The 13104-nt window shown below is 32.9% G+C and overlaps 1 protein-coding gene across 1 annotated transcript; it reads right to left on the reverse strand.

Moving 5' to 3' along the window:
* Nucleotides 1-148: 148 nt before the first annotated feature.
* LOC145593695 (uncharacterized) lies at nt 149-7581 on the reverse strand. Its single transcript, XM_081650016.1, has 8 exons — nt 7112-7581; nt 2926-3073; nt 2667-2817; nt 2353-2478; nt 2177-2257; nt 1409-1601; nt 1042-1312; nt 149-713 (listed from the first exon to the last, which is right to left on the reverse strand). Exons 1-8 carry the CDS (start codon nt 7310-7312, stop codon nt 451-453), a joined length of 1434 nt encoding a protein of 477 aa, XP_081506142.1. The 5' UTR covers nt 7313-7581; the 3' UTR covers nt 149-450.
* Between the last annotated feature and the right edge of the window lie 5523 nt (nt 7582-13104).

The raw sequence follows: 13104 nt of genomic DNA on the forward strand, positions 1-13104 counted from the left end.
AAGGGGATAGGGTGTGCCTGTGAGAACAGTTAGACACACTTAAGCATTATTACTTCTGATCTGAATCTTAGCATTGCCTCGGAACAAATAGAGAATTGTGTGAACATAGACAAGCATCTACCATTAGTACTTCAAAGATGGCAACAACTCACTTCCAATTACTCGAACTTCATTTGAGACAACTCACCAATAACTACAAGTAGATTAGACGGGTTTACATCTTTGAACCCTCAAGCTTCAGCAGTGTATCACTGAATAGTGAAAGCAGAAGCACAAGTGGTAGGGGCACTCGAAATTGAAAAAGAAAAAAAATAAAAATAAATAAAAGGTGAAGCATTGTTACAGAATTAATAATACAAGTCCAGGGAAACATCAAAATGACACAAGACTCGGGTTCCCAAAGAACGGCCTTCAATTTTGGAAGGCGGAGATGATAAGAAGATACAACCCTCAGTTGGACCATACATGTACAAGGCCGTGCCTGTTTCCAGTATATATCTCATTGCGCTCTTCATCATAGAAGAGAGCTGTGATGTCTTCCAAAGCCTCTGCAGGCGTACTCCTAATCCTTGAAGCTTTTACTCGCTTCTTTGAAGAGCTACCACTACTACTGCTACTGCTACTGCAATCATCTTCCAAATTTGAGCAATTATCTGCTCTTATTTTTGCAAGGCATTTTCCGGTCAAGATATTACTCACATTAATAGAACCAGCTGCAAGATATATTATAGTTAGACCATATCAAGACATCTAATCCAGACATCTAAAAATGTCAAAAAATAATTTTAGCACACTTGTCTAAGACATCACAGCAATAAGCATTCCCATAGAAAAATGTGGGGATCTTCCCATGAGAGCATGTGAGAGCAACCAATGAAAAACACTTGCCAATAATTAACCAAAAACACTCAACACATACAAGCAATAATCAAGTTCATTGTCTATCACGAAAAGAATAATGTGCTGTAAATTTCTCAAATCTAGATAAACATTTAGTGCTGTAAAACCAAAGCATCAGAAGAAGAGTTTTAGAGGTTCTACCATTTCCTTCTGACAAGGGATCATCAGAATCTGCCTTGCAGTAAGAAATAATAAGATCTTGGTCACTTGTGATATATATGTTGTTTGTATTGCAGTCAGGATGCCACAAGAGGTGGTCCTCAAAGGAAGTGACGAGCTCACCACGGAAGTTCCACACAGCGACGGTTCTATTCCTAAATGTCAAGAATAACTGGTTCTCGTACAGGAAAATAAAAGCAGATGGGGTCATAAAGTCGGTTTTACTGACTTCAGTTAACTCAGAGTTCCGTACCTGCAAATAGTGGCAGCATACCATTAGGGATATATGATATGGTTGCTATATAAGATAATATTAATAAAATAAAAAAAGACAAGTCGAGATTTTTACATCAAGAATCTGAAGATTCTCATTTTCTTGCTTGACGAGAAGCTTTTCATTGAATTGTTCGATGAAGTCCACCTTTTTATTACGATGGATCAGATGATTAAATGACTTCAGAACAGTACCATCCTCAATGGACAGTATTTTCAACGGAACATGGCTGGTATTTTTGGTAAATATCAGTAGCATGATCCCTGGGCTGTTTATAGGAACAGGAAGGACACGTGAAGATCAATGCATACAACAAGACCAGCAAAGCATGTCAGCTACATAAGCAGAAGGAAATCAACATGCTGAACATAATAAATCCAACAACATTCACATTAACAAGTAATAAAACATATAACATGAGAGGAAAGATTTTGATATGATTCTAAAGCAATTGCTTTGATTCACCTAGGAGAGGAGGATCAAATTGGTTGATAAGATATAAATTAAGCCAATGTACTATTATCATCTTTTGCCTAAAGCATTATCATAACCACGAACAAATGAAGGCAGCCTTAACTAATTTACATTTTACTCTATAATAAACGATCCTATGTGCACCAACTTCAGGCAAGAATATAAAGGGAGTTGCAAACACTTTATTTTCCTCTTTTCAGCAACCAAAGGATAAAACTAAATATGAATTTTGCTGGCAAAAAAGCAAAAGACTAAAGTACTTGATAGACTAATTAATAATAAGAATCACAAATCAATATATTACAAACATATCTTCAAATTACGGTTATCAAGCCAGAAAGATTCACAATTGCAAGAAGGAAGAATTACCTGATCTTAATCTCTTGAACATTTTTGTCAGAAATGGAATACAGCATAGTATAGTTCTTCAAGTCAAAAACCTTGTAAACACTGAAAAAGTTTAACATATATCAGTCTTGATTCATAATGAACACAAGGGTAAGAATGATCAAATTCAACCATAAAACCCAATCACCAAAAGTTACCTATCCTGAGCAGAATATGTGAGAACCTTTCCATTTACATCGTCAAACTCCACAAATCCAGGCCACTTTAGCGACTCAGACTCAAAAAGAGCAAACCCAGCATCTGGTTTTCCTCTCTTGATGTATCTGTACAATTTTAACAAACAATTCATCATGATCAAAAGAAGAGCTTTGTTGATATAGACGAACTACTAAACCAGGAAAAGGGAAAGGAAGGTAACTCTAAGTTTTGATTCCCTTGGTTTTAACTATATAAACACCTGGCAGAAACTCATAAAATCAAAGGAGATCTGAAAAGATTAAAGTTTACGCACTCAATCCTAGTCGTTCTGCATTTCAAGGAACTGAAATTGTCAGATGCGTATACTGAAACTGTGATGAGAGAATCATTATTTTTGTTGTAGAATAAACTTCTTATGACTTCATCTGGACTGACATTCAGAAAACATATTCTCTGGTTGGTTTCTGCGATCAAAAGCATCCATCATTGACCAATCCAACAATCAAGCACAATTTCAATCAATAGACCAATAATATTTACAGAAAGTTGACCACCAGATTCCAGCCACTGACCTCGGCTAAAAGCTGCACAGATACCGGACTGAGCAAGAGCAAAAACAATGTCATGCGCTGCAACAATTTCAATAATTTTGGATCTCTTCCTGAGAAAAGGCAATATTGTAGGACAGTGACCTTTTGGATCATGCGTATCATACTCTTCCTGTAGCAAAACAAAGAAGGCTTAGATACAGGGGAGTGATAGTTTTAGTAAATTAAACTTGCTTGCATTTTGGGCGGTCTCCAACACATGTTTGACCCACTATATATTTAATAATGTACAAAGTAAGCTGTGCACAGTTGATACTTGGATACCACACATTGTAACGATTCTAACAAAATCCCATTTAATAAATTTTGTTTTCTATGTAAGTAGCAACAGCCAGTCAAAGATTTGTAGTTTAACCCCATAAATAGTAATTTCTATTTTCTAAGCAAGATTGGGAAAAAATAACCAATTTGAAAATTAACAATTGATAACCAATTTGTAATATATACATACCAATTCATTTAACCAGGTATTAATTTTAAAAACCAAGCATGGTTCACGCATTAACTAGTTAATTTAAATAAAAAAATAAACCCTTAGGATGGGAAAACCATGGCATCAATAGAACCAACAGTGCAATGAACAGGATTATGGGCAGAAAACTTGAGGAAAGAAGATGAATCCGATTGATGGTCCAAGAAAAAAAAAAAAAAAGAGCAAAGTCAAGCTTTCGAGAGGCTTGAATCTCTCACCAATACAAACAAAAAAAAGAATGAACACTCAAACATTTTTTTCCCATGCTTTTACCCCCTCTCTAATCATCTGTATTCATAGCACTAACTCCTTGCTTTCTCTCCAAACAAGAATATTATGCTTTACCACTATTTCTCCTCAACATTTCCCGATGCATTTCATATAATTTAAAAACTATATGGTTAAGATAGCTGTGGTTAAGATGGTAAAGTGGGATATGATTAAATGTGGTTAGGATTAGCTCATGGCTATGGTTAAGATTAAGATGGAGTGCCTTTGCTTTACCATTACCCAACGCATACATATTCCACTTTTGGCATTGGGTAATGATAAACAAAAAGGTGAAAGGAACTGGCCAGCCGATTAAGCCAATCCAACAAGTTAAGAGATTTCAGATTTGGAAGCAAGGAGAAAAATTGGTGTCGGTAACTTATTTATACAATCCAATAGAAGTGGCCAAATTAAATCAACAAGAGAAAAACTATGAAAGTCTCGGCGAAAATAGCTTTAGAAAAAAAAAAAAAAAATTTAGGGAAAAAATAAATAAATAAATGAATCTAAAGCTAGGAAGTGCAGAATGGAAGATCAACAGGAAGATCTGAAATCCAAAATGAAAGGAACCTTGATAGAACTGTTTCATTACTTGTCCATAACTGCATACTCCGTACTTCTTATCATCAAGATAGCTAACCCACCCATTGCATTGCCCAGTATCTACCCTAGAACAATTATTTTCTTAAAATAAAGAAGAAAAAAATATGTCATGATATAAAAGGTGATTGACATTCAGAAGGGAGGACATGGATCGAACTATATGATAAGTAATGACCACTAAATTCTTTTGGATTTTCAACACAGAAGTATATCCCTGAAAATTGAACAGAATATTTTCTTCCAAGTGAGCTGCAATGCCAAAGATATCACCCTTCCCACTCCATGATCCACTTTCCTGACAACCTAATATTCTAATTATCAGTGCATCCCTGGTATTGCAAGGCAACTCATCTTATCACTCCATGAAACAAGGACAGAGTACACATGTAATCAACTATATCCTCAACATCATATACAGTAATACAGAGAAATAACTACAGGCCATATTGAATAAAATCATTAAAACTCCTTTAATTAAATGCTTCCAAACCTTTAGACCTTCAAATTAATCAGCAAGGAAGACATAATTATCTTCCACTTAAAGCAAATTGTAAACGCAAAAGCAAACTTTCATAGCCAGTAAAAAATTAGCCATCACCTTTAGAGTCACAATTAAGACACTTAGAATTCATGGAGATATGTAAAACATAATGAAATAACATGCATTTGCTTTTAAGTTCCAATACAGGTGAGCACTAACTGTATAGTGGACTCTTTTAAAATGCCATCCAAACTAAAACTAATTCAAAGGTCACACATATCATACTTAAACCTACATTTCAGTTACACAAATACAAGGAAATTTAAAAGGTAGATTTTGTCAAAATACAAATCCAATGATTCACACTGTGAGGTTAAATTTCTAGCCCCATCAAGCTCAACCACTCTGCATCACATATTACTTTAAAGACCATCAATGCAGCATGTAAGGCCCCATTTGGTTTGATAAAAAACATTTTCAATGAAAAATAAGTTTTCATGGAAAACAGATTTTTAAGTAAAAGCACAATTGCAAATTAATTTTTTTTTGTTTGGTTGCATACAATAAAAGTTAGAGAAAAATCAAAAATAGGAATGGGAACGTGAGAATAGATGAGAGGAAAGTAAAAAGGAGGTAAGGAGGAGGGAGGAAAATGTGGCTTCCCTTGTTAAGTAAAAAAAAATGTTTTCCAATATAAAGAATGCAATTTTCCACCATTGGAAACATTGTTTTCCACCCTTCAGTCCTTCACAAACCAAACAAAGAAAATGGGGAAAAAATTGGAAATTCATTTTCCATGAAAACATTTTACATCAAACATACAAGGCCTAAATGAAAATTAAAATCGAGAAACGCAAAATGCATTTAACAAAAAAAGGGAAATAAATAAAAATCTAATTCAATTTAAAAAAAAAAAACCCTTTTACTATGGAAAAGAAAACAAGATACCGCCAAAAACAGAAATTTCCAAAATTTAAAGATAAATTTAGAAAAAGAAGAAATCTAATTAGCAACAATAATAGAAATAAATGAGCTCTTAACTTCTACATAAAATAACTCTCACCCACCCTCCCTTCTCTTCCAAGCATCAATTCTCTCTTCCTATGTATAATGTACTTCCCTTGAAGAGATAAAGAGAAGAAAGGGAAGGGGATAAATAGCACAAAAGCGACTAAGAACACACTTGAAAACTTTATTCTCCACTATTTGGTGTCTTGAATCTGCAAATATACCACATATAAAGATGTTACAAAAAAAGGTAGGTGCAAAAAAAAAACTAGACATCTTGAAAGAATCACATATATAATCTCCCCTCTAATGAAGACGAGATGGGATCATATAAGGAAAATCAACTACTCTGCAGCCAGTAGCTGCATGCTTAATTTGTTAGGAATTAGGATATTGATTAAGAATGATTAATACTTTGCTCCACTGATGATTATGTAACCCTTGCGACTTATCATGAACCAATCACCCCAAAAATTACTATTCTATCTCACCTTTTCCCACTTTCAGCAAGGTTATTGAAAGAGAAAAAATCCATGTAAGAAAAGTAATTCAATCCCTTCACTTGAAACATGTCCGGCCTAATTCCAGTAAACTCTTAATTCCCTTTTAACTTAAGAACATCTGAGCAGAGAAAAACCAAAAGAAAAGATCATCCTTTCTGTAAAACACCACTGAAAACATTTACGCTTTTGCACTAAAATCCACAGTGACTCCACCTCTTGTTCTCAAATCATATCATAATCCATACCAAAGCTCATAGAATTTTCAAATACATTGCCTACTCATGCTACCACCTTTCCTCAAGCTCATATTTGTTTAATTCAATTGAGTAGAACATCCACTTTCCCATATAAGATCCAACATCAGACACAGCAACCTGAAGAATTAATGGGCAACAACTACGATCTTCAAACCTGCAAACCCCTAACAATACTTCATCCCTCACACAATTTACCCTTACATTTCATCTTACCAATACCATCTCTATTTTACAACACCATATACTCCGAGCCCCAATTCAAAATTACACCAATCCCCTCCATTGAAACCCAAGTTTAAATTCAACTAACTCAATTAAACTATACAATCCACAAACACAAATACAACTTTCTACAAACCCTAACACAAGAAATCAAGTACAATATGAAAACCCAATTGCAAAATTAGGTTTTCAACCCTCAAACAAACCAAAGCAAAACAAAATTAGGGTTTCATCATGCAAATAAGCTTAAATTAAACGCATAATAACAAATGCAAGACCAAAATAAGATACCAAATACCCTAAAATTGGGGAAAAACAGCGAGAAAACCCTAACCTGCAAACGAATATTACGAAATCGTTCTTGAGCATCACTCATACTAAAAGAACGATCACGTTTAGAGCAAATCTCTCTCCTCTGAAGCTTCCTAACACTATTTACAAACCCATCAACACCACCACCTCTCGGCCGCTTCTTCGCCACAACTCGTCGAACGCTGCAAGGCCTAGGGCTCGCCGATATTCTTCTTCCATCCATTGTTTCTCTCTCCACAATTTGAATATCAAAAACCCCAGAAAAATCGACAAATTCCCAACCTTTTAGCAGCTAAAAACCCACATTCGGCACAAAATTGAACACCCAATTAGTTGAAAAATAAAGGGTTTTTGAGTGATTTTTGAGAGAGAGAAAACAAATCAAAAGCATGAGTTTTTCAAACCCCAGATGAAAATTAACTCAACAGGATCTAGGGCTTTTTTCTTCTTCTTCTTCAACCCTTTTTCTCTCTCTCTCTCTTATAATCTTATTGAAGTAGTGATTGAGTAACAGTGAAGAAGAAGGAGAGTTTGCGTCGATTGTTTTCTCTCTCTTCTTTCTCTCTCTCTCCTGCGATGAGGAAGAAGACAGGAGAATGTGGGGGAAGGAAGAAGAGAATTATAAAAAGGGAAATAATTTGGGGAAAATTACAGAGAGAAAGGAAGGAAGAAAAGAGTAGATTTGGTTTTCAAATTTTGGGGGTGAAATTTTTTTGAGTAGGGAACATACAATGAGCAATGACCCTTTTGACTATACCCAAATTTCAAGTGAATTTTTTTGAAATCTTGGAGGGGAAAAAATATAATGATACCCTACGTAGATGAGACCCAGATTATATAATGCGGATCTAATATGAGACGAATAAGTTTTGAAAATTATGTGTTGAGAAGCGATAGTAAAAATAAAAAAGAACAATATTGAGTAAAAATAAATGTACTGAATATGTTGAGTGATCTGAAATCATGATTATTTCCTATATGAAGATGATTTGTTTGGTATATTATACTTACAAGAAGCAAAATAGGAAGGTTATTAATTTTATTATCATATAGGATTGATAATACAATAATCACCTCCATACACCTGTAATTTTTTAGAGCTAATGTGAAAAATTTGTGGAATATGGTGTACGGAATATCAAATATATTTGGTGCTAATCATAAAATTTCATTATTAAGAAGATTTGCTTAATATTTTATCTTAAAGATACCTCATACAAAAAGTTAATCTCGTGATTCTCGTTTCATGCTAAGCTAGTGTTGTGCGTAAAGGAAAAAAAGTCATTGCCCTATCTCCCGGGCAAATGTTCCTTGATCGGGCTCGCTACATAGTAATTCATTGTGACTGTTGGTTTTCATTGTTATTCTTCCACCCTATATAACTTTTGTTTTATTGCATTTTATGGATTTAATCCTTTTAATGCATTTATACTTGATGTTAAGAAGTTGAATTAAGTATATTGCTTATTATTTAACTCCATTGACTTGGAGTAACAAGTACCTTTAGATTACTCTCTTATCAATTTATTTGAGTGAGTTGATTATAGAGCATTCAACTCTAAGAGATTTTTTTTTTTTTGCATTATATATATATATATATATACACTAATAGAGTATACATGTTAATTGAAATAGGTGCAGTTGATCATCCAAGTACGTCATCACAAAAATAGGCTAGCCACATCCTTTCTCTTCTTTATGGGCATAAGTCCATGCAATAACTCCAAACTCTCACCCAAGAGTGCAGTTCAGCATTTGTGTGAAGAGAGTCGTGTTATCATTTTTAGGAATTTAGGGTAATGGTCTCTAAATGTCATGATGCGATTTTTCATTGCTGATTTTATGAACCATTCTTATTACAACAACTATACCGCATTAACTATGTCTAGCTAGGCCATATGATTCTCTCTCTCTCTCTTTTGTGTGTGTGTGTGAGCGCGCGCATGTGGCTCTCTCATAACCACCATCACCTCACACTTTTTTATTTTATTACCAATAACCAATTTAGCACCCATTCTAGTATGCCATCACTAATTCATTATTCTCTACCCTCGTCAATTAGGAACTAGTTAATCTCTATCATATATATGATACTCTCAACACTCACATAAAACACCACAATAATCATGTGTACATGTAACATTGTCATTACTAACCTTCATCATTGCTATCACCATCATTCAAAAGGGGAGTAGCAAAAACTTAATTATACCATGCATCACCAATCCATCATACAAACATTTGTTTGTTTGGAGATGGCAAAGTGGTTGGGTCTGGAATGGCAAAGAGTAAAAACAAAAAAAACAAAAAAAAAAAGTGGAAAGGTAGAAGATCGAAGGGGGTTACCATTTCAAGAAATTAACCAATGCAAGCACTCAATACATTAAGGGATAGGTTTTAGGTGTGAGGTATGGTCGTATGGGGTTGACAATTTAACTCAGTAAAACTCATACCGAATATTTGTTTAATAAAAATTCAAATTTCTAAACCAATACTTTAGAAACCCAAAGGGGAGGGTATGATTCATACCACACCTCTAAGTATCAAATAAATAAATTAAAAAAAAAAAAACTTATTCCTGAACAATCACCAAACTCAATTACCCAAGGTATTAAGAATCAAGTTTCAATCTCATACTATCCTAATTTAATCCCAGATTATTCCAAACTCTACCACTAGGAGGATAGAAAATCAATAGTTGTGTTATCTTCAACCCTAGCTAGATTTATCAATTACTTTGTTTTTACATGGTTTAATTTAGTTATTTAGGTATATCTTCCCCACTAAACAGTTCAAATACTCTTGTTCTCATATGTCATGCTCAATTTGTATTGATGTATTATGATTTCGTATACAGAACAAAGAGTTGTAATCCATTGGTACTCTCACTATCAAAATCATACATACGATATTAACTGAGGAGGTGAAGTGAAATTTAATGATCATTTTTAAGTTTTTAACAAATAATTCTCAAGTACTTTTCCACTTTTATTGAATTGAACCCTCTTAAGTCTAACTACCCCCTTAACAATTTAGCCTATGGTATGATTGATGAGTCCTTTGTTACTCTATAAATCAATTTGTTACTCTATAAATCAATAGATGGCTACATCATTACATCACCCACTCACCAAGGGAGAAGCCCATAATGTCAACACTAATATTTGCAGTGCATACTAAAATTCAATAGTAATTAATAATCTATTCATTGAGATGATTCCAATAAGTATTAACAAGACTATATAATTTTTATGTATAATTCACAAACATTGGTCAAAGTGGGTCAAGTGAATAGTGCAAAAAGTCTCAATGGGGCACTTATGAAAAATTGAGGGAGTACATACTAATACGTATCTAATGGTATCTCATTTGATGATTTTTTAATCTTTCAAATAGCATACAAATTATGTCATGATTTGGTCAATTATGAAAATTACAAAAATTTAGACTAGATTAAGTGAGAAAAATTTAAACCTATTAAGAGCATGTCAACTAAATATAACCTATGCTACCTTGTTAGTGACCATTTTCTATACTAAATACTAAAGTAATCACCAGAATTATATTGTAAGTACATGTGTCGCATTCACAACAAAAATTTTCCTGCCAAGATCTTTTTTTTTTGTCCCCCTTATATAACATGATAAAAAAGTTATCCCATGTGTAATTTTGTAATTTTTTTAAGACCCATCAATCAATTAGAAATAAATAGAGGATGGAATAATAAAGTTGGGGGTTATATGGTTTAATTACATGACAACATTAGTCACTGGATAACGAAAGGTTGTTGCTTTATGTGGGCGTTATCTTAAAATAGCTCAACTAAAGTTTAGAAATTGTACAACTACACAACATCCACCACATTTATTGTCTATATGCAAATCGTTTTGATAATATTATGCATAAACTGGCATAGGACATAAAGAACATCGATAATCATTCTTCTAAAAGACTAGCTATACCGCGCACATTGAAATCCCTAGTATATATAAATAATAAAAATTTCAATGACATATCTAACAAGAGAGTTTTAAGTATTGACATTAAATGAATTCAGTTTTTTTACTAAACAAATCAATAACTTAATACTAAAACAGACACTAGGAATGACACGTGTCAAATCCTGGTGCTGTATTTTCACTCCAAAATTCCCTTCCCTTTTTTGCCTTTTTTTTTAATTTTTTTTTATTTCCTTTATAGTCAATGCCATTAATTACCTATTACAAATATTCACCAAATCATATCATATAATTATGATTATTTTGATTCATATACTTTTCATTTCTATAAATAATATTTTCCATTCTAGCTATGTAATCTATTAACTTATACCAAAAGCGAAGAATCAATGACACTTTCGCTTTTTTTTTTTTTTTTTTTTTTGCAAAATCTTTAAGTAAACTAATTATACATTATGATATTTTCTTTCCACTTTAACAATCATATTCTATATATACATAAATGAAATATTTTTGCACATCTTTCATAACTTTATACGGAGTATTTTATACTACTATTGTCAAAAATATTTATTAACAACCGTGCATTGCACGGGATTTTAATCTAGTTTTAGACTACTATCTAATGTAATTTTAAATAAATATAGAGTTACCAAATGTTTAACATACAAGCCTTCCTAAAGTAATATTAAATTAACTTAGATTAAAAAAATATACATCTAAAAAAATATTTTCCAAGCAAAGTTTATGTTAAAATAATAATAATAATAATAGTAATAATAATAATAATAATAATAATAATAATAATAATAATAATAATAATAATATTGGTGAATACGACGGGCAAAATACATACTTCGTATAAAATTGTAGCTACTGAAGTAGAAGGTATGACAAGAAAGTTTTAATATTTTTTTTCTACAGGAGATAGAAAATAAAGGAATCTTCTCCTCTTATATAATTATGTGGAGCAATATTCATTTATTTTCAATTAATCAAAAAATTGAACTTATAAAAAATACTAATAACTTACAATACTATTCAAATTACATTCCGATCCTTTATTTTTGTATCCACCATTAGAAATTAAGCCCTTAGTATTAATTGAATTTTTTTTTTCCTACGGGATTAATAATTATTAATAGTTTGATTTATAAACCGTGCATCGCTGGGACACTGTAACACCCCAATAATTCTCTCTTAAAAACCTGTGAGAAACCTGTAAATAACCTGAACAAATCCAAGAGAATTACTGGTGTGCTACCGCCACGTGTTCAAACGTTAAGACTATCTCAGAAGTTAGCAGCGGAAAACCAAAACAGTTTTAAATAAACCTCGAAGCAAAGTATTTAAATCAAAATAAGTATTACAAGTTGGAACCTTTAAGGCCCTTATTCAAAACCCAAAAGTAAAAGTAAGTAATTAAAATTCAGTGTTAAAACAAACTTAAACCAAGAGAAATAGTGTCAAATAAAATCGAGTTAAATAAAATCAAACTTGCAAGAAACGCGAAAATAAGCAACCAACTTTCTACTCAAGATCCCACAACCCTGATGAATGCTGCATGTGAGAGAACCTGTGGTTATTCTGCTCCCCAATAGTACAAGTGTAAAAATTGGATCGTCACAGGGTCATTTGAAGGCGAAGGCCATGACCAAAGAAGGACACACACAAAAGCACGCAATCAGCAAAGCTGAGTACATACAAGCTGCAAAGTAAAAATAAGGAAGTACTTAACATGCTACTAATAATCAATCATACGCATAATTAGATCACAAACTCAACACACGACTCGATTATTTAATTTATTAAGACTCCACTAGCTAATAGTAGCTAACTCATTTCAATTTATTCTTTGGATTTAGCAATAGACAAGGTTGTCCAACCCATGTCCCATTTGGAACATCAATAAAGAAAAACCCCATGCCTCCTTTCGGAAACATCAATAAACATCCAACGACCACGGGCGCGACTCCGTGACCGTAGTTAGTATGAGATCTCACCTAACTCCAAGTTTTATAAAAAAAAAGTATTTGAAATAAGAGACTCGTAGATC

This window comes from Chenopodium album, chromosome 19 (genome assembly GCF_948465745.1).
Source record: "Chenopodium album chromosome 19, dcCheAlbu1.1, whole genome shotgun sequence".
NCBI classification, from domain to species: Eukaryota; Viridiplantae; Streptophyta; class Magnoliopsida; order Caryophyllales; family Amaranthaceae; genus Chenopodium; species Chenopodium album.